Here is a 27675-nt window from a genome sequence, read left to right as displayed (position 1 = left end):
TTCTCCAGGTATAGCTGAAATTCCAATTGTATTTAGTTAGAATAAAGTAAGAGTCATATAATTACTGTGTTATTGAGTGGGGGATAAGAAAATGGTCACCTCTGCCCTTTTATGAAATATATAGCCTATATTGATATTAGCACAATCGTTGTTGTAAACACAATTATCACTCTATCATAAATAAATTGCCCAAAAAGTGGAAATAGTCCTGAGACCATCACTGGTTAAATGAGTTACAGAGGCAATGCCTTCTTCCAGATTTGACTCAGGAAATCCCCAAAGGCTCGTGGGATCTTCTAACATCTAACACTGATGCCTCTAAAAGTACCACCACCTGCCCTACAACTGGATGACCTCACTCACACATGACTCCCACACACATGAAGCTTCTCACTGAAGCTGACCTATCAGGTAAAAGGTCCAGTTCACCGCAGACACCTCAAGTCCACATCACAACAGAAAGCAGGAAATGCTCAGCCTTGCTGAGCATTGGTACTTTCTTTCCTAGGATGTTCTTTGAAGAAGGTAGCCTGGAAACTTGAAAGTACAGTTTATAGATACACTCGTACACAACATACTACTACTAGTGCAATTTGTCCTCTGAAACAGATATAAATAGTAGCTGCTGGAGGTTTCAACAAACAGGAAACCCATACCTCCACCCCTGCTCTTTTCCCCCTACCTAAAGAACACATTTGTTTCACTCATTTCCCTGGGTTTTTAAGCACAGTTGATACCGTATCAGTATATGATACCATATCATACATGATATTGGTGTCTACTCCAAAAAAAAATCAATAGTTTTTCAGCACCAACTTTAAAATACTCTACTAATTATATGACCCAAGCTATAGCATAGAAAATTCTTACAGCAAAAATCTGGGGGAACGATAACCAAATATAGGAGTTTTTCAAAACTTTAATAAGATTCTTTCACTAAATTTTAATAAAATTCTTACCTTCAAAAACAGTCACCAGCATTCCTCCAAGAGGATGCTGTAAATGAGCGAGATAAGACTAAACAGTGCACAGTCCTAGTCCCTAGGCATCAATGTCCTGTGATGCTGTCCAGTCATTATGACAGCACAAAGACCCTATATGCGTCTCCGTATGGCCTCTGGTGGGAAGTTCCCAAGCTTCTGATGCATTCACTAGTCTTCCTAGTGCCCCAAAACTTAGAAGTTTCTGTTACCACATCAGTCATTTTGCAAAGCTACATAGCTAGCTGCAAATGCAAATGAAGATAATACAGGATACTGGATGGCCACTTAAGGGGAAAGTAAACAGCCAGAAAAAAGTTCCAAAGTCACTGCTCTTTGGCTTCTTGTCTCTCCCATCGTGAGGGCATTAAAGTTATTTTTGAAACCCGTCTTAGCCAATAGGCATCTAGAGAGAGAGATTTAAAATGCAGAGCCAGACATGGTGGTACACGACTGTAATGCAGTCTCAGGAGCTGAGGAAGGGGGTATAAGTGTAAGTCCATTATAAGTAACAGAGACCTCTTCCCTTCTCAAAACACCAACAATCCAGCCCATAACTATGACTCAGGAACTCTCATGGCTAGGCAGATGGCTCAGCAGCACAGAAGCAGCACTTGCTTTCCCCAAGAGGACACCAGCTCCAGACTGAGGGCAAGGACTCTGCTGTAACTCCTATAAACCAACATTCTTCAGTTTGCACACACACACACACACACACACACACACACACACACACACACACGTGAAGTTAAAATAACAAAACTTTTATTAAATAAATGAAAAGGTAGAAAATCTCTGTGATCCATTGACTTGGAGTCCTTTTCATACATACACAGGAGTGGAATAACTGAGTCACAAGGAGAATCTGTTTTTAATTTTGTGACTAACTTTTATATTGATATTCTGTACTGGCTAGACAAGTTTACATTCCCACCTGAAGGTTTCCTTCTGTCCACATCCTCACTAATATTTTTATCGTCTATGTTCTTATTGATTTCCAATCTAACCAAGGTAAATGGAATGTCAATCTAGTGTTAATCTGTATTTCTACTGATACACACACACACACACACACACACACATATACACAAAACACTGTCCAGGGAAACAACAAAGGGGACTCCTGGGGGAGGGAAACTAAAGAAAGTATGAACTAGTAGAGCAGAGCATCTCTTAACTATATAATATACGTGTGCATGAAAATGTTCTTACATGACACCCTGTACAATAAATACCTATGATAAATTTTAAGTTGAAAAGTGAATCTAAATGAACAAACAGAAAATGACAAGTCTGTAATGAAATCTCCAGTCACTTATTGAAATGGGGAAACATTATGTTTACTTAAATGAAGACATATTACTTTTATTCCAAGAATTGATTTCTCAACATAAATATTACTAAATTTTCATCCATAACCATACATCTACTTCCCCTTTTTTATTGTGGTATCTGAGAGAACGTTTCAAGTCGACATATTTCCTCTAACGTCTTGCAGAATTCATTTTCATAGTCTAGTACACAAAAACATCACCGAGGGTTTCTTTTCATCTAAAAACAATGAGTCCGAGGTTTGAAAGTAAATTACACCCTCTCAGATAAATCTAGTCATTTCAGGGTAACTTTCCCAAAGAGTGGCAGTGGTTTCTCTAGTTGGGAAGCCTGTTATGTTTTGTATATAAAAACACACTGGGGCTGGGGAGACGGTCAATGGATAAAGTGCTGGTAACAAGCAGCACCAGAGATCAGGTCCCCAACACCCACGTAAGTGCCAGGTAGGTCACCTTCTAACTTCAGAGCTGGGAAAGTGGAGATGAGAAGCAAGCTGGCTAGCGAGATTAGCCCATGATGGCAAGTTCTAGATCCAATGGAGAAAACATTGCTCCGCTGAATAAGGTGGAGAGTAACTGAGGACCCCTCAGGACTGCACATACCCAGAGAAACACTGGGGTGGGCCTTGAAACAGGTCTCTCACTGACCTTGGAGCTCGGTTTTCAGCTAAGCTAGCATCCAGGAAGAATCCTCTCTACCACTCATCAACTAACCGGGGTGGACATCACACAGTCAAGCTGAGCTGTTCATGTGGGCACATGCACTTTGTGCAACAAGCACTCTTATACACTGAGCCTTCTGTCCAGCTCAGTTCATCAAATAATGTGTTTTCTACTTGTCTATAAGAAGAGAAGGCAGAGGATCAGACTGTGTGTTGGTTTTGCTTGTTTGTTTGACACAGGTCCAACTGTATAGTTCTGGCTGTCATGGAACTCAGTCTGTAGGCCAGGCTGGCCTCAAACTCACATAGATCTGCCCTGCCTCCTGAGTGACGGGACTAATGGTGTGCACTATCACACCCGCCTCGGATCGCACCAGAATCCTGCCTGTTGGGTAGTGTTCTGTTGAGGAAGCAGGGACCTGAAAGAGATGATACTGGTGTATGGAGGATGGGAAGCTGGAGATTGGCAATGTGGACAGGCAGACCATTTGAACGCTCAAAATGAGCATAATTCTTACCAGAAGACTTTACTGCTTCCTTCCTTCTTTCTTTCTTTCTTTCTTTCTTTCTTTCTTTATTTATTTATTTATTTATTTATTCATTCATTTATTTATTTCTCCTTCTTTCTTTTTCTTTCTTTTTCTTCTTTCTTTCTTCCCTTCTTTCCTTCCTTCCTCTCTCCTTCCTTCCTTCCTTCCTTTCTTCCTTCCTTTCTTCCTTCCTTTCCTTTTGTTTTCTTGACTGGTTCTTCCACATCTTCCCAAATACTTTGCATTAGAAAGCTTAGAATGTTCTCTGTTCAGTGATTTGCTGCTAGCATTGACCTCTGTATTCAATGTGCTCTGGAAGTGTCTCTCAGGAGAGATCTATATCCAGTCCCTTTCAGCACGCACTTTTTAGCTTCATCAATCTTATCTAGTTTTGGTGGAGATATATATATATATCTGGGCCACATGTGGGGCAGGCTCTGAATGTCCATTCCTTGAGTCACTGCTCTAAACTTTGCTTCCATATCCCCTCCTATGGATATTTTTCCCCTTTTAAGAAGGAGTGGGAGCATCCCCATTTTGGTCATCCTTCTTCTTGAGCTTCCTGTGGTCTGTGGATTACATCTTGGGTAATTCGAGCTTTTTGGCTAATATCCACTTATTGGGGGGAACTAGAGGAAGTATTGAAAGAGCTGAAGGAGCTTGCAACCCCATAAGAACAACAACGCCAACCAACCAGAGCTTTCAGGGACTAAATCACTACCGAAAGACTATACATGACCCAGGGCTCCAACTGCATATGTAGCAGAGAATAGCCTTGTTGGGGCACCAGTGGAAGGGGAAGCCCTTGGTTCTGCCAAGGTTGGACCCCCAGTGTAGAGGAATATGAGGGGGGTAGTAAGGGGGATGTATGGGGGGAATACCTGTATGGGGGAGGGGGAGGGGAGGGAGGGGGGCTTATGGACAGGAACCGGGAAGGGGAATAACATTTGAAATGTAAGTAAAGAAATATATCTAATAAAAAATTAATAAAATAAAAAAATATCAAGAGCAAGAAAAAGAAAAGAAAGCTTAGAATGCAATTTAACACTTTCTGTGTAAAACTACCTCAGGAGTAATTAATCTACTCTGGGGACCTTAAACATACCAGTGAGCTGATTGTGTCCAAAAATCTACTCTCTCTCTACCTCTAACTCATACTCCCAACTCCTTGCTGATCCTTCAGTGTGAAGATCTGAGCATCCACCCAGAACCTGTCCCTACCACTTCTCTCCCCTATCCTATCTGATGCCAGCAGGGTTTGGGGCATAGGAGTTCACTTTCTCTAAGACCAGTAGTGGGACAGCCATTTAAGAAATAAGGACAGTGGCAACAGTAAAAACCGAAGTAACTGGAAAGCATTCATTCTGAGAACTATTCCCAGATTCTGAGGAAACTGTCCCCAGCTTTTCGCTGTGTTGATGCCTGGAGACGTTCTCGGTTCCATCATGTCTAGCACATTCTTCAGCTTTCCATTAGGCTCTACTTTTTCACTTTTTTAAACATAACAGACTCTATTCACATGTGCCATATCTATTCTGAGTTCTACTTGGTAAATTCCAAAAAAATGTAAATTATCTACTTACCAAACTATTAAGTCCCTGACTGGTTATGTCTCTGTCCATGAAAATATGGTGAGAAGGAAATATCTCACAGGCTTCCCATTTCAGACCATCTAAAAGCATCTAAGCCACAACCTTTGGTAATTTTTCCCTTATTTTTCATATACTATATCTGTCAGATCAACTAACCTCAGCCAAATATAGTTAAGTATTCCTACCTTTACGCAAGCAAGGGGCCAGGTCTTACCTGTACATCTTCAAGTGAGTCAGGCCTGGTAACTGTCCCCGGAAAGTTATCAAGAGATAATGCAGAAATCACTTCACATTTTTTTAAAGGAATCACTAACCCAGAGTGATGTGTGCTCCTTGAGTGTACACTATGCTGATTATCCACTATCAATAGGTCTCAGGGTGAAGTATTTGCTGTATTTTCCTGACCATACTGAAAAATCAAGGGGAAATTATATGGGAGAAGAAGCCTTCAGACTGTACGCTCGGTTTGTAACTCTGATAGTTCTAACTAACCCGGGAATTAGCCTCATTCCAATTGTGAAGGCATCTCTAAAATATGAATGTCATAACCCTGTTATTTCATTTCCTCCTCTCATTCTTTTGTTTGTTTTAAACATCTCACCCTTACACTTAGGGGCTGGGAAGGTAGACCAGAGAAGCAATGATTAGCAGAATGGTCAAGCGGAAGTTTTAAATTCTCAGCTGTTTGCCCCTACCCTACAGCACTTCAGCCATAAAAACACCTCATCACCGGGGTAAGCATGAGTAACAACACCATTACATAATTCTCAAAGACCTACAAAAGGTTTTCCCCCCAAACAATACAGGCTCCCTTAGGAGAGACTCACAGATTCACGGACAAGCACCATCTAGTGGCAAGAGGAGTTACTGGCTCTGGGTGTGGTAGATGCAAAGGATTTAGGATCCAAACCCAAATCACAGACAGCTCTTGTTCAGGACCCAATTTTGTTAACAAATTTAATCAGTAGCTGCTGTTTCCAAGGGAAGGCCAGGTGTCAGACAACGGCAAAGTGTCTGCAATGACAGGACAGAGCAGTGCTGGCTGACTTGGCATCCTAGGAACTCCTTGAAGTGGAAGAGTGTAAACAATGTCTGCTCTAGGTCATGGACAGGGGTCCCAATTACATATGTTATGATCTACTTAATCCTTGCAGTAACCAGTAAGTCAATTATCAAATCAGCCACTATCTAAGAAACTGACCCTCAAGTATTTAATAATTTAAATAGCATAGGCATTAAATGATAGAGCCATCATTCATATGTTAATTATCTATTACTGTGTCCTCAAATGTGGGTAAATCAGGTAAAGCAGTAAGTGGGGTGTCTAAAAAATACACATTAGGCTATGTATAATATGCCTATACTATACTTGGCTAAATATCAGCAAATCTCTCAGACTGAAAGAACCACATGCTAGCTAAAGACAGGCCTACCTTAGTCTGGAACCTGGTGAGGTGAGATCTCGGAGTTTTTGATCATGTCTAAGTAAAAACCAAGGTTAGCAAACAGTATAACTCAAGCCTCTTGGAGCTGGACACCGTGTGGCTGGGACCACAAGTGTCCTCACAGACAAGACTTCCTCTCATGGAGCCTGCAACTCCCGTTCCTCAAGTAACTTTTGTTTCTTAGTGGAAAAGTTGACAGACCAGTAGATCCTTCTGCCACGTGGGAAGAGTCTGATTAATTTCTAACCTGCTTCCAGCAATGAGGAAATGTTTCCCAGAGATTAAAAAAAAAAACAAAAAAGGTTGTCCACTTCACAAGAGAGGCCTTTGTGGGTTATTATTCGAACATTTATATCCAAAAGTATCTTTGCCTCTCTCCCTTCCTGAGATAGATGGGTGTAGGTTGGGACTTGCTTTCAGGATACAGAATCTTTCCAGTATGGTTCCATTCTTCGAATTCTCTCTTATTTATAGAGTTAGACCAATCCCACACTAAGAACTGAGAGGTGGAACACATACAATGACACAGCTAAATGAAAGAGGACAACACTTTCTAAATTCCAGAAATGGGACTTGTTCAGTAGTAGGGCCTGTCTATGTTGCCCAATGACCCAGGTCTGAAACTCAGAACCACTAATTTTTGTAAACGAACAATAATGAATAAATGCAACCCCAAATCTATATTAATCAGAAAACATATTGTCAAGACTTACAAGTTAAAGAGAAAGAAGAACGAGAAGGGAAAGTAGGCCTTCCTCTTCCCCTTCCTAGAAATGTTAGTTTTGTGCCCTGTAGGGGGATCACTAGGGACAGGCATCTTTGTAAACATCAGAACAGAGACTGATGGGTACAGACAGCAAGGAAGTGCAGAGAAAGTTAAAGAGAGCATCAGCTTGCGTGGTGGGTTGAATGGAAAAGGCCTCATAGGCTCAGGGACTGGCACTACTAGGAGGTATGGCCTGGTTGGAAGAAGTGTGTCAGTGGGGATGGGCTTTAAGATTTCAGAAACTCAAGCCAGGCTCAGTGTCACTTTCTCTTTCTGCTGCCTGCTGACCTAGATGTAGAACTCTCAGCTACCTCTCCAGCACCGTGTGTGCCTGTAGGCTGCCATGCTGCATGCCACTAAATGGACTAAACCCGTGAAATATAGGCCAGCACCAATTAAATGGTTTCTGTCATAAGAGCTGCTGTGGTCACTGTGTCTCTTCACAGCAATAGAGACCCTAAGACAGCATCTATGCACGGATGCAGCCCTGCTGAAGGACTAGAGCCTAAGCGGGCTAGAGCAAGAGACCGCAAGTGGAGTCCATGTGTTGAGGAGGACACCCGTGTGCCAGAGAAGAAAGAAAGAGAGAACACTGTGTGCTAGCACCCAACCTCCCACCCCATGAGTACTGATTCTCAGTGAAGCTACAAAGAGATCAAGTATGTCAAAGCTAGAATAAGAGAAAAGACAGACACGGGTTACACACAGATAAGCAGTAAGTAAATATACTAAGGACAATCCTCATTTCTTCACTTGTAAAGGAACACAGAGAACCGATAAACAAGGACTAGACTGATAAGAAAACAATCTCTCCATGTAACACTCTGTATGTGTGTGTCTGTTAGTCTCTTTCTTCCTGTCTTTGTCTCTTTTGTTTCTTTGTTTCTGTCTCTATCTCTGTCTCTGTTTCTCTGTCTGTCTCTGTCTCTGTCTCTGTGTGTGTGTGTGTGTGTGTGTGTGTCTGTCTGTCTGTCTGTATGTGTTTTCATTTATAGGAATCTTCACTATTAAGAACTAGAAATGACAACTTCCAAATGGCAATTTCTTGTGCCCAGATCATCTCTTCTAAATATTTTTCTCCAAAACAAATATAAATAGGGACCCATCAGAAATTGCTGGTGACAAGGAGACCGAATATCTCAGAAAATAACTGTGTTCAAATCATGTCCCACTGGCTGGGTATGTTAGTGGTACCAGCCTGTAATCCCAGCACTTAGGGACATTAAAACTGAAAGATCGGGGTTGGGGATTTAGCTTAGTGGTAGAGCGCTTGCCTAGCAAGCACAAGACCCTGGGTTCGGTCCCCAGCTCGAAAAAAAAGAAAAAAGAAAAAAAACTGAAAGATCATGTATTCAAGATCATCCAAGGTGACACAGAAAACTCCAATCCAACCTAGGCTACATAAAATCCTGTCTCAAAAACCAAACAAAACAAAAAAGACAAAAAAAAATGAATAAAAATATTACACTACCCATAGAGCTCAGGGACCACTGAGTATCAAAATGATAAAAGATGCCAGGAAGATGACATATCCTATAACCCCAGCATCTGGGAAACTGAGGCAGGAGGACTGTCACAGTCTGACCTGGGCTACACAGTGATTGCCAAGCCAGACGGACATAGGGAAACTTGCTGATAATAAACAATAACAAATTACTCTCTACTAAACAGAAAGGGAAAGAAACCAAGAGTCTATCTGGTATGAAGAACTAAATGAACATATTAAGGTCGGTGCAGAGTTTCAGGGTTTCGAAGTGGCCTTCCAAAAGTACTCATTAAGGGGCTGGGGATTTAGCTCAGTGGTAGAGCGCTTACCTAGGAAGCGCAAGGCCCTGGGTTCGGTCCCCAGCTCCGAAAAAAAGAACCAAAAAAAAAAAAAAAGTACTCATTAACTACTGAAGGAAATAACTGTGCAGCAAAGAATCCACTTGCAAACTCAGTCCTAGCTGTGTGACAGAAATGGGAATCATGAGCGCAGAACAAGTGAAAACTAAGTGCTATCTAGTGCTACAGTGAGAAATGCACAGCCTCTCCTGCCATAATCTAGCCAAGGAAACATGAACAAGTCAACTCAATGACAAAGGACAATGGACAAACTAGAGGGACTCTACAATATGACCTCCTGAAGCCCTCAAAAGTACCAGCCATAAAAATCCAAGCAATAGAGGGACTTTCAGATTGACGGGTTCAGAGACACAAGACATTTCAGTGCAAGATTGTAAATGGATACTCTACTCTAAATCAAGTCCTGGAGGCACTGGTGAGACTTGAACAAGATTAGAGACTTACGTGGTGGTACTGTTCCAATGTCTGATTAGTTAATGCTCGTTTGGATACTTACCTGTGATTATGCAACAAAACATCTTTATATATAGAAAATACACACTGACATATTTCACAATAAAACTGAACTACATCCTGTGTGTATTTTCCCTCATGGAGTGGGGGTGGGGGGTTAAAATGAAATTTCAAATTTTTTTTAATTTGAAATGATCTTAAAATAAAAATTCTAACAAAAAAATATGTCAAGCTTGTGAGGGGGGTGTCCATATAAACTATTTGTTTTCTTTGGGACCAGTGCCAAATAAAAGAGTTCAGCTTTTCCACAAGATCATGTACTGGGGAGAAGAGGCTAAGGGCTGACAGCCTGACTATGTACCATCAATCAGAAATAAATCTGGAGGGAAAGGCAGGGCTCTCAGGAAACACAGGACAGGGGGTGGCTAGAAAACAGTGGGGCATGCTAGTTCTGGGACATTTAGGACTCACAGTGTTTGAAAGCATTGCGATTCGGAGAGCCCTAGGAACTGAAGATGAACGGAGCAGCCTTCACAGTAACTAAGGTGAAGAATTCGTAAGGTGATCACTCCGAGCATGATGAATGGTCACATATGAATAAGACATTCCTCAGGTGGGGAGGAGGGAAGTCAAGCAATAACAAGCTGCCCTGGTCCACTGACACCGAAGATTAGGTCTAAGACCCCAGGTTTAGAGTCTGCATTTTGTTTGCTAGGCAACAGAACGATATTAAAGGATTTGAAAACAATATCCTAGTTGCAGGAGAGATTAGGAGAGATTAGAGGCAGGAAGACCGGCTAGGAGATTAGTGTAATAAGATTATAAGGGTTGAAATAAAAGCAGAAGAAAGAACTAAAGAGCGACTCATGACGCACTGTAAATTTGACAGGATTTTCAAACTGAAGGCAGGTGAAGGGAGGAATGGATAGAGATCACTATGCTTCTATTTGGGTTTCCTCAAGAAGAGCTGACTCTGTCGGGAGGCAGACAGCCTGAACTAGAGGTCTCAAACCACAAACTGATCCGTGGCTATTGATAATGAATTCTTTCTCACTATCCTGAGCACACTGCTGAACAAGTAATTTACTACAGTCTCTGGATGGACCTTCACTGACGGAAGGTTCTCTTCGCCAAGCATGAATATTTTCATAGCACCTATGTAAGCTCTTAGTTTCCCACATTACTGCTTCATGAAATTCTGCTGCTTAGAACCTTTCCTGGTATGTCTGTGTTTTCCTTTGTTTCTTCATTTTCCTTGCTCCTTCTCCACCTCCACCCCCAGTTCTGGGATTGTAGAAATGAAACTGAGGGTCTGACTACATGATAGGAAAATGGTCTAACATTGAGCTGCATCTCCAGCCCCTCTGGTTCCCTCTTGCTGTCTTCTCTGGGACTGCAGTCTAGGATCAGAAATGGGGTCTTCACCAGCCCCTGTGGAGACTGGTGCCTGAAAGCAAAAGGAGGACTGAGGTGAGGCGAGTTCACATGTGTGGATCAGGAAGCAACCTCTCACAAAGGAAACTCTCCAAAGTCAAGAAAAAAATTGTTTCATCAAGAGTAAACAAAAGTCTAATGTGAGTGTGTGAGTAAACAAAGAAGTTAGTTCTGAGGAAAGAAAGAAAATGGCCTCTCCTTTATCGGATAGGAAACCAGTCCCAGGCCTCCTGTCCTTCCTTGCTTTCTCTGCCAAAGATGTCTGCCAAAGATCTATACCTGTTTTGCCAATGGTTATAAGGCCGCCAGAAGGAGTCACAGAATATTTAGCCAAGCTCCTGGCACAAAACCAACCAAAGAAACAAATAACCTTCCTCTATTTAAGTGGCTAAAATGCACTGATATAGAAGAATGCACCAAATCACCAAGGACTGACACATCTAAAACCCCACGGACTACCAACCCCCCTATTAAAGTGGTGATCCCTGAGCCACACAGCAGCCCAGACAGTTTGAAGCTAAGGTGTCAGTCTTCTGTGTTGCAAATTAAACTCACCTCTTTAGGACTGGCCTGTTTGTCTTGACTTAGCAGTGAGAAGGAAGTATAAAGAAGTTGTTGGGCTGTGTGTATAGAAATTCACCAAAGCCACTCCAGTGAGCTTTGGAAATTACTTTGTAACCTCAAATTATCAAACAAGAAAGACCCCAGTGACTGGAGTATCTGAGCCAATGTGGGCTATATAAATTTTGTTTGTTTGTTTGTTTGTGTGTGTGTGTGTGTTTTGGTATGGCCAACTTCCTATTTTCATTTTTTCTTCTAACACTTCCCATGAGAAGAACATGTCCTGTTCAGTAATTTATCTGAGAGGAGAGGAGGAGCCAACCTCAACTGGACCTGTAGACTGAAACCCAGAACCCAGTCAAGAGTCCAGCTAAGGTCAAGTGAGTTCCTGACCACAGATTAACAAGGAGCGAACAAGGAGCGAGACATACCTACTGACTTACTACACTAAGTTTAAATTTTATTTTGTTTTTATTTACTATGGCAGAAGCTGAGGTAGAAGATACATAAGTGCCACAGCACATGTGTGGAGATGATGGACAACTCTTGGGTGTTACTTTTCTCCTTCAACCATGTAGGTTCTGGGGATCACACTCTGATATGATGCTTGTGTGGTGAGGGACTGTAAATGGTGAATCTTCCAGCTTTCCCCAGTCTTAACGTCTCTCTTCATAAACAATCATTTTAAAGACCCTCCAGCCTATAAAAAATTTTAATAAGAAAACACCCACTATTCACACACATAAACTTTAAAAAGTCCACACAATATCCTAACTCCAACGTGAAGAAATAAAACATAATTTGTAATCAAGGAAGACAAAACTGTGGTACCAGGTGTGTAGACTCCGGAATTAAACAGAGTCGAGTCCTTCGAGCACTGAGCTTGTACTTTCAGAGGTGAGAACTTCGTAGACTCTGTTGCTAAGCAATCTCACATGCCTCAACCTAGTCCTGGCCCTGCTTAAAGTAATGGAGATGGACATGCAGCACGCTGTGAATTGGGTAAAGGACATGAGGAACTAAGCCAACACTGGCACCCTACACAGCATCCATCACCGTGAACTCAAAGCTGCACATGCAGGCCGAGACAAGTGTATGAGCTGCTGACTCAGACACTGTATGTGGCTACTAGAGTTGTGAATGTCCCAAACGCTAAACAACTGTTAGTAAGGTTCAGGGCAGGTAACGCCTTCAGCTCTTTTGTGTGGGCGTTTGTAACATGAGAAGCAGCGACAGATATGATAGCACTTGGACTGGGACAGGGCTTTGGAAGTGCTTGGGTCTTGAGAAGGCAGCATTCACAGAAGAGCTTACTGCAGCTCGGCAACCTCACATGCCTCAGCTCAATCCTGGCCCTGCTTAAAATAACGGGAAAGGAGTTTAAAGCACTGTGCAGTGATTTTGGTAAAGGACGTAAGGAACTAAGTCGACACTGGCATCCCTACACCGCATCACCATGAACTCAAAGCTGCACATGCAGGCCGAGACAAGTGACGCACGGAAGACGGTAGAGTTCCTGCATGCTCCACACCCAGGTGAGCCTGTTAGCAACACTGCACACAGAAAGCTCACTTCCTCTGCTTCTGCTTTCCACCGTGTATGGGCGCCAGGAGATGGTTATCTACAAAGCAGGGAGCAGGCCTTACCAGACACCAGGTCCACCAGGACTTGATCTGGGACTACGGCCCCCAGAAAGAGAATAAGCAGTTTTGCTTATGCCACCTCTCTATGTCTAGTTGTCAGAATTTCTTCATTCACCAGGCACAGAACTTTTGAACCAAGTAGCCTGATGGTCAGGATGGTCAGCACCTCGTACCTCCTCTGATTTCCACTCCCAGGTTTAACTTAGGGCTGACCAGATAAAACCATATTTGTACCACTGTGTATGTCCACTTCTACTTGGTCAACATGAAAGCCTCCAATCCCAGCAAAAGCAATTCTTCCCCTGCTTTCCCCACTATGCAACGCTCCTGTTCTTGTGCCTGCCTTGGAATCTCTGCCAAGCACAGGTCACAGTCGCTAACTCCCATGTTAGCAAGCTCTGAATGAAAAGCAGCCTTTACCTGTTCTTGCTTGGGTATTCTTCCCTCATTCCTGTGATGGGAAACAACAGTCTTTATTCTTTAACGGTTGCCTGCACAGAGTAAGTCCTCTCCACAGAGAGCATCATGGGAGAAGTGAAGGGAATATAGCTTTAACCAGGGGGAATAGGAAGGACAGCTGGGGTGAATGGCAATTACCATTGTGCTATTCTCCCCGAACTCCACAAGCCAAGATGATTTAACAAACAAAACTCAGAGGGGAGAGCAAACACTACCTTGAACCATCCTCCTCAAAACTGTCAAGACATTCAAAATCAAGGACAGTCTCAGGAGACGCGCCACTATGATAAATGGCACATGGTACCCAGGAGCAACAAAAGAGCATCACACAGAAACAAGAACAACAAAAAATCTAAACAAAATACGAACTTCAGCCAATAATACTACCATATATTCACTGAAACAAATACCCATGATTTTGCTGTCTTATGAGACATATACAATGTTACTAACAGTACACACTGGGTGGGAACATGCAGGAAATCTATGCTATCCTCATAATTCTTCTGTAACTCTTAAAGTGCTCTAAAATACAGCTTAATTCTAAGAGATGAAAGGGAATATGAATAATTGTCAGATTGGGAAATGTTATACTTCTTAAAAGGTGTGAGCCACCCTGCTATTATTGAATCCTACATAGTGTGCTATTCTTTCCTATATGAGTAAAATCCATCAAACTTTAAATAATTGTATTAATGGGCACAGATATGAGTCAACAGATTGTGCCTTTTCCCTCATCTACTCTTCTGTGAGCCACCCGAGACTTCCCATTGCCACATTTACGAAATACTCCTAGAGCTAGGCAGGGTCAAGTTTTGATAGAGTTTGGTCAAACTCCACCAAAACTGAAGGTTTTCTCTTATCTCTTTTCTCTGGTATTTAAGTTGGTTTGAATAAGAATGGTCCCTATCTTATCACCCTGTTCAAAGCTTAAGTCCAAGTGGATCAAGGACCTCCACATCAAACCAGATATACTCAAACTAATAGAAGAAAAAGTAGGGAAGAGTCTCCAACACATGGACACTGGGGAAAATTTCCTGAACAAAACACCAACGGCTTATGCTCTAACATCAAGAATCGACAAGTGGGACCTCATAAAACTGCAAAGCTTCTGTTTTGGTGTGGCAAAGGACACTGTCATTAGGACAAAATAGCAACCAACAGATTGGGAAAAGATCTTTACCAATCCTACATCTGATGGAGGGCTAATATCCAAAATATACAAAAAACTCAAGAAGTTAGACTGCAGGGAGACAAATAACACTATTAAAAATGGGGTACAGAGCTAAACAAAACATTCTCAGCAGAGGAATATCGAATGGCCAAAAAGCACTTAAAGAAATGTTCAACATCCTTAGTCATCAGGGAAATGCAAATCAAAACAACCCTGAGATTCTACCTCACACCAGTCAGAATGGCTAGGATCAAAACCTCAGGTGACAGCAGATGCTGGCAAGGATGTGGAGAAAGAGGAACACTCCTCCATTGTTGGTGGGATTGCAGACTGGTACAAACACTCTGGAAATCAGTCTGGGGGTTCCTCAGAAAATTGGACATTCCACTAACTGAGGACCCAGCTATACCTCTCCTGGGCATATACCCAAAAGATGCTCCAATATACAACAAAGACACGTGCTCCACTATGTTCATAGCAGCCTTATTTATAATAGCCAGAAGCTGGAAAGAACCCAGATGCCCTTTAACAGATGAATGGATTCAAAAAATGTGGTACATCTACACAATGGAGTACTACTCAGCTATCAAAAACAATGACTTCATGAAATTCATAGGCAAATGGAATGAACTAGAAAATATCATCCTGAGTGAGGTAACTCAATCACAGAAAAACACACATGGTATGCACTCACTGCTAAGTGGATACTAGCCCAAAAGCTCAAATTACCCAAGATGCAATCCACAGACCACAGGAAGCTCAAGAAGAAGGATGATCAAAATGTGGATGTTCCCACTCCTTCTTAAAAGGGGAAAATAAATATCTGTAGGAGGGGATATGGAAGCAAAGTTTAGAGCAGCAACTAAAGGAATGGCCATTCAAAGTCTGCCCCACATGTGGCCCATATATATACAGCCACCAAAACTAGATAAGATTGATGAAGCTAAAAAATGCACGCTGAAAGGGACTGGATATAGATCTCTCCTGAGAGACACATCCAGAGCATGTCCAATACAGAGGTCAATGCTAGCAGCAAACCACCGAACTGAGAACAGGACTCCCTTGGGGGGAATTAGAGGAAGTATTGAAAGAGCTGAAGGAGCTTGCAATCCATAAGAACAACAATGCCAACCAACCAGAGCTTCCAGGGACTAAACCACTACCCAAAGACTATACATGGACTGACCCAGGGCTCCAACTGCATGTGTAGCAGAGAACAGTCTTGTTGGGCACCAGTGGAAGGGGAAGCTCTTGGTCCTGCCAAGGTTGGACCCCCAGTGCAGGAGAATGTGGGGGGGTGCAATAAGGGGGATAGATGGGGGAATACCCGTATAGGGGATGGGGGGCTTATGGACAAAAAAACAGGAAAGGGAATAACATTTGAAATGTAAGTAAAGAAATATATCTAAAAAGAAAAAAAAGAAAAAAAGAATGGTCCCTAATGGCTCATACATTTGAATGCTTAGTCATCAGGGAATGGCACTATTTGAAAAGGTTAAGGAGGTGTGATCTTGTTGGAAGAACTGTGAGGGTTGGCTTTGAGGTTTCAGAAGGCCAAGCCATCTCTCTCTGGCTCAGTCTCTCTCTGTCTCTCTCTCTGTCTCTCTCTCTGTCTCTCTCTCTGTCTCTCTCTCTGTCTCTCTCTCTGTCTCTCTCTCTGTCTCTCTCTCTGTCTCTCTCTCTCTCTCTCTCTCTCTCTCTCTCTGCCAACAGATAAAGATATGTCTCTCTGTTATTTCCCTACAGCCATAGGTGCAATCATGTGATAACAGACTAAACCTCTGAAACTGTAAGCAAACCCTAATTAAATGCTTGGTCATGGTGTGTCTTGACAGTAAAAGAACTGTGACAAAGACAGTAATCTTCTTTCTAAAATTACTTATTATCTTTTCTTTAATTGTAATTGATACACACACACACACACACACACACACACACACACACACACCCTACTGGGTTCATTTAGTGTTGCTTGTAAGTACATGTGTTTATGGCTGACCATTTGGAACTTTATAACCTACAAGGACTGTCCCTCGAGAAAACTAATTCTCTTTCCCTCAGCAGCCATTGACTGCCTGTTGCTCTTCATCTAGGGGTAAGGCCTTGTAGAATTTTCCCCATCAATGTTAGTATGGGAACTGATGTTGTCATTATATAATTGTCTTATTTAGGCAATTGTATTGTTGATATTTCATGGGTGTAGCTTTACTGTAATGTTTAGAAGACACTGTCTTGCAGCAGGTATTATGGTCCTCTTGTTCTTACAACCTCTCTGTCTGTTCTTACATAATGTTCCCTGAGCCTTCTATATAGGGATTATGATGCAGATAAGTATCAACTGGAGATGGGAACCCCATAGTCTGTTTTTATTTGCATTTTGACTGGTTATGCATTTCTGTGATGGTTTTCATCTGCTGAGACAAAAAGAAAAAGAAAGGAAAACCTTCTTTGGTGAGCTACACTTACATGTAAGCATTAGAGTATTTAGGATATATTGATTTAGGAAATATTAGGCTGTCCTTACGGTTCATGACCTCTCCAGCCAGAGGTAGGTGTACAACACCAAACATGAATTCCCACCTTCTGAGTGGGTCTTTAGTTCAATTAGACAACCATTTGTTACCTCTGAGATATAAGTATGACTATGACTCCACTGGAGACCTCTTGCTGGGTTGGTACTGTTATGGTGCAGGCTTTACAGCTGTCCATTGCTAATTAAAATACTACTTCAGAACAACAACTCAACCAACTTCAAAACAAAGCAACCCCTTGGGGGAAAAATTCTCTAGTGCAGGAGAATATATAAATCCAAATCCAAATTGCTTATGTATAAAAGTTACTTTTTTATTAAGAAACTGTGACTCCAGGCATTTTATTCTGTTTTTGCCATCTTAAATTGTTCAACTTTAAAAAAATAAAACATGTAAGTCTTGCTTACTGGGCTGGCTAGTTTTATGTCAACTTGACCCATGCTCCCAACAGACTGGCCTGTGGACAAGCCTTTGGTGCATGTTCTTGACTGGTGGTTAACATGTGGGGGCCAAGCTCACTGTGGGCAGTGCCACCTCAGGGGGGTGGTCCCGGGTGCTACTAGAAAGCAGACTGAGCCAAGACCTGAAGCAGCATTCCGCCAGGGTCTCTGCATCAGCTCCTGCTTCCAGGTTCCTGCCTTGAGTTCCTACCCTGGCTCAAAATAACCAACCACCACCACCACCACCACTAGGCACGCATGCACATGCGTGCATACACACACACACACACACACACACACACACACACACACACACACACAAGTTGCTTTTAGCTATAAAGGAATTTTAATCCTGCAACATGGCTGCTCTGGCAAGGGATCATAACAAAATATGTGATCTTGTCAGAATGCAGACATGCCCTGGATTACAATGTGATCTTGCTGAAGTACAGACATGCCATTAGAACACACCTTTAATCCCTAACAAGGAAGATAAATATAGTTTGTAGAAGGGAGCAGCCATGTTTGAAAGTGATGCTTAATTGAGAAACAGACAAAGCGACGAATCAGAAAAAGATTTGACAGAATGAATCAAAGATACATCATGTCCAACTCTCAGGAGAAAAGCATGGGAAAAATAGGTTACTTAAAAGCAACAAGGGAGTAAAAAAAAAAAAAAGAAGGCAGTGTGGTGTGTAGTGTGTGTGTGTAGCAGTTTTACCAGGACAGTTTTATAGGGACAGGTTGCAGAAAGAACAAGCTAGACACAGATGAAGACAGAATGAACCAGAGAATGAGAAGGAACCAAATGATTAGAAATATTGCCAAAGTTAGTATGAAGCCAGGGAGAGCAATTCAGTCAGAAGCTGAGAGAAGCAAGATTGAATCAGTCAGCTTGGAAGATTAGACTGTATGGAGACTAGAAGCTTCTAGGCCTAGACCTACCGATGGATAGAACAGAGAAAGAAATGCTCTGGGCTCAGCCCCAGCTGTGTATTTGTACAGCTTGGGTACAACTTTCATCTGATTCCATCATCTGAGGAAATGAAAGCAACATTTACATTTAGCCGTGATGTTTTATCACAGCAATAGAAACCCTAAGATACTCACTGACCTACAAGTTCCTTTGAAGTTTTTTTTTTCAATCTCCACAAGTTTGCTTAACACTTCTGAAAGACTAACAACTTAAGATCTTTTATTAGATTTGGATATCGACTTGGGAGCCAGAGTTAGCATTATTCACAGAGCATATCTATAAAGAGTGTACATTCAGTTTCCTAAAATTTAGAGGAGGAGTATAAATGGTCTCTCAGATGTGTGTTGCCTTATTTTGCTAAGATATATAGTAACTGCTGTAAGCTGTAATAGTCATAGCTGACAAAGTGCTAAAAAAGCATTCTGGGTCTGTCAGTTGCTTATCTTAGCCCACAGGGAAGTGAAGGAATCATTAAGAGGACAGTGAAGCTATATTTAAATGATGAATTAGAATAATGTATGAGCAACTGCCCTGTTCCACAGTAGCCTCAAAAAAAAGTTTAATTCTTTTTTCTCTTGGAAATCTCAAAATCCTTTATAGATGCCTTTACAATGACAACGAGACTATTGGAGGACAGTATCTTATGTTCAGTGAAGCCAGACATTTAGTAGTACAAGTCCAAATAATCAATAACCCATTACCCTAACTTCTCCAAGCTTGACAAAAATATGCAAGGTAAATGTTCTCATATCTTAATCTATTATTTTAGTGTGCAAGCCAAGTCTAGGATACAAGCTTCTAGAAAAGATACCTATTATAATATATTGGATCTAAATAGTATTTTATAGTCTAAAAAGCACATTTTCGGACTGAAAAAGTAGTGTATGTTTATTTATAACCCAAGCACTCATGAGACAGAGACAAGAGGAACAAGAGTTCAAGGTCAGCCTGGGCAATATTCAAGACTCTATTTCAAAAATATCAAAAACCAAGGAAGGCACTTTCTCACTCATTTTGGCATCTCATGCAAAAATCTCACTGTAGTCAAAGAACCAATTCTATCACCATGCTGAAAGGCAAGTACCAATCACAGCCTCACAAATATTATTAAAATGCCCAAGGAGAAGCCTATTTCAGACTATCTTAGATGGGGACACACACTATAACTTGTGGTCTTTGTCCAGCTGCACATTATAACTTCCATTCCAACCCCTGACCTAGACAGTCACTGAGCTGAGCTGTTCTGATCCATCTCTTCAGTTATGTGCACACCATATCCTCCAGGCTCCTTCCTCCCACTTAGCGATTCCTACTGAGTTGCTCCTGTGGCTTCTCCTCTGGAAAACATGTGTTCTCTGCACACAGGAGTGCTTTCTTTGCCCATATGTGAACTTTTGACTAATGACCTCCAGGAGAATGCTCTAAGTCTCAACTGTGACACAGAGTACTGAGTATTAACAATACCCTTGTGAACTAGGAGACAAGGGAAACCTAGGGTATTAAGGTTAAACGAGCACAAAAGGTCCGGAGTCCCATCAATCTCGGAAGATGAATGGTCGAAGTCACCTCCCTGTCTATGTTTCATCAGTGAACAGTGAAAAAGCCAAGATGAAGTCACAATTAAGCAAAGTTACAATCCAGCTTTTCCAAGTAAACTAAGGATGTTTTGTCTTCCAAAAATATGATGAAAATCTACAGCAAGAGGAAGCACTGAATGCCATTGCTTCTGTCTTCATGCGTGACATAGTCAGCACCACTGAAGTGACCAATAAAGGACTCTACATAAGTAGAGTGGACATAAAGCCAAAAAGTCTATATGTGAATTTGAAGACGGCCAAGGTTTTATCCTGGAACTATCAAAAAGATAAATATATTGAGACAGATTAACTTCATCACACCTGCAGATGGTTCTAAATTCTGGGTTCTCCAGGATGCTCAGACGGGAACTACTGGAAGTAGGGAATGTGCCTGAACAACAGTCACAAAGAGCATTCAGAAGCTCCCAAAGAAATGGTTGTATGTGACAAGGGTAGCCAAGGTGTCATAGTTCTGTCATGAGCCTCGTCTTGAGTCTGTTGATTTGGATGAAAGAAATAGCTCTGCCCATGGTGCATTTTTGAGACGACAGAGGGGTGATGTACATTTAAAAGGAACAGATCTGTGTGCACTGCAAGTTAGGATGCAGATGTTATGGAATAATAGACCTTGACTGGGATTCAAGTCAAAAGCCGTGTCCAACATTGCTACTGCTACTGTGGGGCTCTGGATATGGAACCTGAAAGATGCTAGAGCGCCAAATGTAAAAATGTGATCTTGCAGAATCACAGAATTACAGAGCTTACAGAGGAAAAGGCTTGCATGCAGTGCCTTTGGAAGCCAGTGCTGGGAGATAGGTGTTTTACATTTATTTGCTCTGTTGACAGTTCTGAATTAGAATACTTTAAATATCTACCATCCCTGTGGGTATATGCAGCACATCGATGTCTTTAAGGACTAAACAGAATTTAAAAGAAATGCTTGGATTCTGAACTTGAACTTATGGCGTGTACTAATACAAGAGGTGGCACACATACCCATGTCTTAAAGACATGAATACGTCCAGAGGTGTTAAACGTTATAAGACCATGTTCATGTCTCGGAAGGAAAGAAAGAAAAAGGAGCAATTGGCAGGTTGCAAAATGGTGTTTATCCTATGCCACCAAATCGTTTTCAAAGTAGAGAAAGACCCTGAAAGAAAGTGCCATGGATTAAAATTTTAAAATGAAACTGCAACAAAATCTGTATCTGACTCAAGGAAAGAGATCCTCAGAACGAGAAGACAATGTCTGTAGGTCATCACTCTGAGCCACCTTTGGATAAGGCCTCAGTTTCAGGGACTCTGATGCTGGATTTACCTTGTCCTATGGGTAGAGCTCAGAGAACTACACTCGCCCAGTACCCTGGATTTCCTGCTTACTCCCAGTGCAAAAGAAACTGTATCATCCAGCTTTTCTGAGCACTGTCAATTATCTGACTCTAAAAATAGAACTGGCACAGGAAGACCTCGGCCCACCATGGCCCACATTTGCAGAGAAGAAGAGTTCACTTTCAAGAAGAACACCACAGACCAGAGCTGGAAAGCTGTAAAAGATAACGAAGGCAAACAAGGGTATCACTTCAGAACTCTACTCAGAGGTCCTGACTCACCAGGTAGATCAGGTGGACAACTCCATCTCCTCAGTAACCATAACGACCGCTTTTAGTGCTAAAGACGGGATAGCCTACCAAATGAAAACGACAGAGTTCTGGCCCATCAGATAACACTTTATGGGAAGGCCTTGCTGAATGAGAAGCTTCTGAATCCCAACTGCCAGATAAACAGTTCAAAACCCTGAGAAAGTCTGGCTTTTACCATCTTTCTTTAAAAAAAAAAATCAGAAGGAGGTGATTTTAGCCTTAGGATGTATGTACTTGTCAATGTTATAGATATTGTAGAGTAAGAGTATCTTTTCAAATTAAAAAAAAAGAAAGCAATCTCCACCAAGTTCTCATCCTCACCCATAAACTAAGCTGCCTTGCCATTAAAATGCACTTTTAAATGTGTTTGCTTGCACTGCGAGGACAGCAGTTGTTTTATTTTGAACAGTTTTTACACCTACAGAGAGAAAGCCAGCTACATTAAGGGATATGAACGCATTTCTACAATCCAATCCAGTAATAAAGGCAGGCAGTGCCTGACTCATATAAGAACTTGATGAAGGCTAATGCCTTGTCTCTCCTTAGCTCCAGTCAGCAGATTGCTCTCAACACAATCATTTGGCTACATCTGTCAATGTCAAGTTCCTGTTTGCAGAAAGCACAGTGCATCTGAAGGCATCAGTGATCAAGGCAGCATACTAGATGGCACAGAAAACAAAGGTGCAGAAATTCAGAGGAAAATAACTGAATGAAAGGTTTGTGTGCAAATGAAAACCAACAGGAAAAACCCAGCTTCAAGTCTACAGGCACCCATGTATCCCAATGACCGAATAAACTAACCAGGAGATTAATTATTAATTGTACACAGGTCACAGGGAAGGAAATGGACCAGTACAAAGGTATGCAAAGTATTGTGGCTAATACTCCATGCTCTGCTGTGCTCAGTGCTATCTGCTATCTCACTTAGACTGCAAAGCAAACCTATAAAGAGAAGCCACTCCTCCTCCTGTACAAAGGAATCTTATGAATTAGTTTGTCCAGTTACCCTAACACTTCAGAAGCTGAGATTCGACCGAAATCTCCTTGTTCTAAGTACAACACTCTAATTCCATCACAGCTGCTGTCTACTCTTCCCAGTGCACAGTATTTAGTGTAGAAAGGAACACAAGTAAAACTGTCTAGGAAGCAAATCTCTATAATGCCGAAACTACTTTCCCTCAGGCTCCTAGGACTTTAGAAAGGGTACCTAAAATCAGAAATGGAAACAGGAAAATATATAATGTTCAGTGAATTATTTCTAATCACCTCACATTGTATTTCCATGTGATGGTTAAACTTCACTTGCCAACAAAATCATTCTAAAAATTTCCTAAACAGACCTCCCTCTACTCTCTCTCTCTTTCATACAAACAAGAATCTTAGCCATGGTGGCAGACCCCTAAACTACATCCCTGTGGTATAAGGTACTTTACTTCTCTGTGATTAACATACCAGGCTTTGTTACACAGTCAGCTCCCAAGTTATCCATTATTACTGCTTAAGTTTTTACAATATAGTTACAAAAAAGACTAGAATAGGAATCCTTAAGTTCTACCACTAAATAATGAAGCCAAATAAATTAAATTTTTGGAAACCAGTAAGCAAGACAAGACAAAGGCCCCTGCCTCCATAGGCTTACAGTCGTATGCAGGACAATGCAACTATTTAATAAATCAGAATCATATCCAAGTGTAGTGAGCACTGTTCAGGAAACTCGAAACTGTTGAGGTAACAGTGACAGGACTTTTACGTTCACATTTCAGACAGGGTAAATAGGGAAAGAACTGTGAAGGAAGGCAACGGAGGCAGAATTGTGGATTGTAAGGAGACTGTCATCCAAACTCAAGTGGACAGTCTGGGAGACCGCTCAGCAGCCAAGGGCACTGGCTGTTCCTCCCCAGGACTAGGCTCAACTCCACTGTAGCTCACCATGGACTGAAACTCCAGTTCCAAAGGATCCAATGCCCTCTTCTGTCCTCCATAGATACCAGGCATTCGAGTAGTACTCAGATGTAAATACACGCAGGCAAACATTCTTACACATGCAATATGTGTGTTGACTAGTGTTCTGTCACCTTGACATGAGTTGGAAAGAGGAAACTCAAAATGTCCCCAACCGATTGGTGTTTGAAATATTTTCTTGATTACGAACTGAAGGGAGTGGGACCAGATCACATTGGGTAGTGCCATTCCTGGGCAGAGGAGCCTGGATGGGTATACGACAGTTGAGCAAGCCAGTAAACAACATTTCTCCTCCTCTGCTGTATCAGTTCTGGCCTCCAGGCTCCTGCCTGGAATTCCTGCCCTGACTTCCCCTCAGTTATGGCCTGTTACCTGGAAGTACTAAGATGACACAAACTGTTTCCTCTCCAACTGTTTTGGTAATGGTGCTTTTGCACAGCAACAGAAGCCTAAGGCAATAAGCATTTAAAATCTTTATTTTTAAGAAAAATATCCAGTCAAAAACATTCTGATAGAAGGAATAACAGAAGCAAAAGCCACAAGTTGGACTAGTTAAGGCTATGAAAGTATCCTAGCTGTGTCAGGGATTTTCTCTTGAAAGCATTTGGAGAAGAAGACACAAGTTCAGACTGAAGGGAAGAAGGCTCCAGAGCATCCGGCTTTTCCAGTGCAATGAGAAGCCATTAAAGAAAACCATATGAAACATGGGGCTGTATTCACTAAGAATTAAGAAGCAAAGTGAAGAGAAAAAGAAAAACAAATCTCAGTTCATATATGTGCTTGCTGCTCCACCCTGAGCTCGGTGAAGTTCATCTCAAGACACTGATATAAACACCAATCCGAGAGCGACAAGGACCGTTGGAGAACATAGTTATTATTTGACATGTGCAGAACTAGACACTTGGGAAAAGGCCATCGAAGCATCCTATTGCTGCATTCCTGTGTGGGGCAGATATTCCCAAAACTGAAGGACATGAAGCTGTATGAGCTACCTGCTAATCTCAAATCTGACCTGAATTAGAAAAGTGTGCTTTTATACATCAATGAATAGATTTGTAACACCTATGAAAAAATTAAGTTTTTATAGCAGCCTCTGACCTCAATCAAATGCTAAAAAGTTAAAGAGGGACCCATATCCAGGAATCGATCCATTCCTATGTTCTAATCTTACCTTCCTATACATACCTAGCTTGGATATTGATTGAGCCAGTGAACGGTAAAGAATCTACAAAGTGCAGGAAAGCAATAAGAACACAAGTAACTGAAGTCCTGAGGGAGTGATGTGTACAGAAAGACACGCGTGCACAAACACTGACAGAGTAGACACACAACACTTCAAATGAGGTAAAAATGCCAACACGCCTCTCGATGATACACCGTGAGATTGGAGGGAAACATCATTCAGTTGAAAGGATCAGAAGGTAGCATACAATCTTGTCCTTGTAGGATGGGTGGGGTTTACAGTCAGAAGAATAATCTTAAACAACCGTAAGGAGGCCCTCCAGAAAAGAGTCTGGGATATCAATTAATTTTAGAACAACCATCTCCAACTTGGAGAAAACCAAAACTGGGTACTAATTAACATGATCCATGATTTTATATCTATAGCCACTGGCATAACACAAAATAGTTTATAACATAAGCAGCTGTAAGCTTAGTCTAGGCGTGTGCATGACATTCATATTTCCAAACAGAATGAAACAAAGCTCTTTTAAATTTGCATTTTTTTCAAAATTAAGTTGGAGAATTACTTAAGCTCATTAACACAAAAGATGGCAAAAATGATACTGTTTCAGAGGTATACCATTCAAGGTGTTTAAACACGGTGCAAAACCACACAGCATAGTGTAGATGAGAAACTGCCATGAATAGCACAAAAGTACTTTTCTTTCTTTCTTCTTTTGTTTTTTTGGACAAATCTATTGTTTTTCAAAATAATACCTACATATTTCCTCTACTGTTCTGATTTTTCTGGAAAATTAATTCACTGGAAAACCAACAAATAATATATCTTTGGATATATTTTATAATCTTGCCAAACATTCAGCCTATTTTCAGTAACTCAGGAAATCATTTAAAGTTTCTCCATTAACTTCAGGGTTGAGCACTGAAGCTAATGTACATTTATTTCCCCCCCTGTCATTTTTCAAATTCATTTTCTATTACCAGATTTTTGTTGCCTCTGTGACATGTTCTCTGCAATGTCTGCATTTATCATCAGGACCCTGTGGAATCCTATGACCTGTACCCACCTTCCTGCCATGAGGAGTCAGAGGGTGAAAGGTAAGAATCATATTAAGAGCCTGGGCTATGCCTTGGAAGGAGTCTATAATTATTTCTATGTGGAAAGCTACAAATGAAGCAAGAGGATTGTTTTTAAAATTATAGTTGCCATTTAAAGCAACTTTCTTTTCTTATTTTCAATTCTACATGATTTCATGGTTCTCTAAATCCATCCTGCACTTACATGCTTGTGTGTATCTGTGAGGAAGGTTCACTCCTCTGAAGTCCCAAATCAGAATCAGAATTCTCCTCCCTCTCAGAGGCTCTGCTCAGGGGAAATTCCCATTAACTTGCTCTGCCATCACTTCACATTCTAAGAAAGAGCACTCATGCAATAAACTCCTTATTTAGTCCAACACTGACACACTTGTACATCTTTCTCATCATATTACTTATGACATAGTGCCCTATGCAAAAGCAGCAATGAAGAAATTAATTGTGTATACATAATTATGTATGCAATTTAATTGCATATGTAAATCAGTACATAAGTATATAAAGCACATTTACCATACTCTAATGAGGTTAAATAATTAAAGTTGCCACATGCAATCAAGATATTGAGGAGTCTGTCAGAAGACCATGAGAGCTTGCCAACAGATCATCTCCACTCTCTGTTCACCTATACCTAATCCCTCAGTCTCCTCTCTTTCCCTGCCACAGATCATCAGCTGTGGCCTCCCTTCTCCTCTGCCCAGGTCACCTACCACCTACTACCTACCACCTTCTACCTACCACCTAGCACCTACCACCCACCACCCTCCACCTTCCACCTACCACCTACCACCTACCACCCACTACCCTCCACCTTCCACCTACCACCTACCACCCACTACTTTCCACCTTCCACCTACCACCTACCACCCACCACCCACCACCTACCACCTACCACCCACCACCCACCACCTACCACCTACCACCCACCACCCTCCACCTACCACCTACCACCCACCACCCTCCACCCACCACCTACTACCCACCACCTACCACCTACCACCCACCACCCTCCACCTACTACCTACCACCTACCACCTACCACCTACTACCCACCACCTACCACCTACCACCCACCACCCTCCACCCACCACCCTCCACCTACCACCTACCATCTACTACCTGCCACCTACCACCTACCACCCACCACCCTCCACCCACCACCTACCACCTACCACCCACAACCTACCACCCACAACCTACCACCTACCACCCACCGCCTACCACCTACCACCCACCACCCACCACCCACCACCTACCACCCACCACCTACCACTTACCACCCACCACCCACCACCTACCACCCACCACCCACCACCCACCACCCACCACCTACCACCTACCACCTACCACCCACCACCCACCACCTACCACCCGCCACCCTCCACCTACCACCCA

General features: G+C 41.9%; 1 protein-coding gene across 13 annotated transcripts in view; it reads right to left on the bottom strand.

The window, feature by feature from the left end:
* The window catches only part of ST7 (suppression of tumorigenicity 7), a 248072-nt gene that overhangs the window by 212873 nt on the left and 7524 nt on the right, over nucleotides 1-27675 (bottom strand). The window contains exon 1 of one of the 13 annotated variants that reach the window (XM_063285733.1): nucleotides 960-27012. The exons of 10 other annotated variants lie outside the window; for them this stretch is intronic. In XM_063285733.1, the coding sequence (XP_063141803.1) occupies nucleotides 960-981 (22 nt within the window). In that variant the 5' untranslated portion in view covers nucleotides 982-27012. Of the gene's footprint in view, nucleotides 1-959; nucleotides 27013-27675 lie in introns of those variants that run through there. 2 more of the 13 variants (XM_039107265.2, XM_063285731.1) reach the window with 2 other exon arrangements.

Source organism: Rattus norvegicus, chromosome 4, assembly GCF_036323735.1.
Source record: "Rattus norvegicus strain BN/NHsdMcwi chromosome 4, GRCr8, whole genome shotgun sequence".
Lineage (NCBI taxonomy): Eukaryota > Metazoa > Chordata > Mammalia > Rodentia > Muridae > Rattus > Rattus norvegicus.
This window is presented reverse-complemented; position numbering and strand designations above follow the sequence as displayed.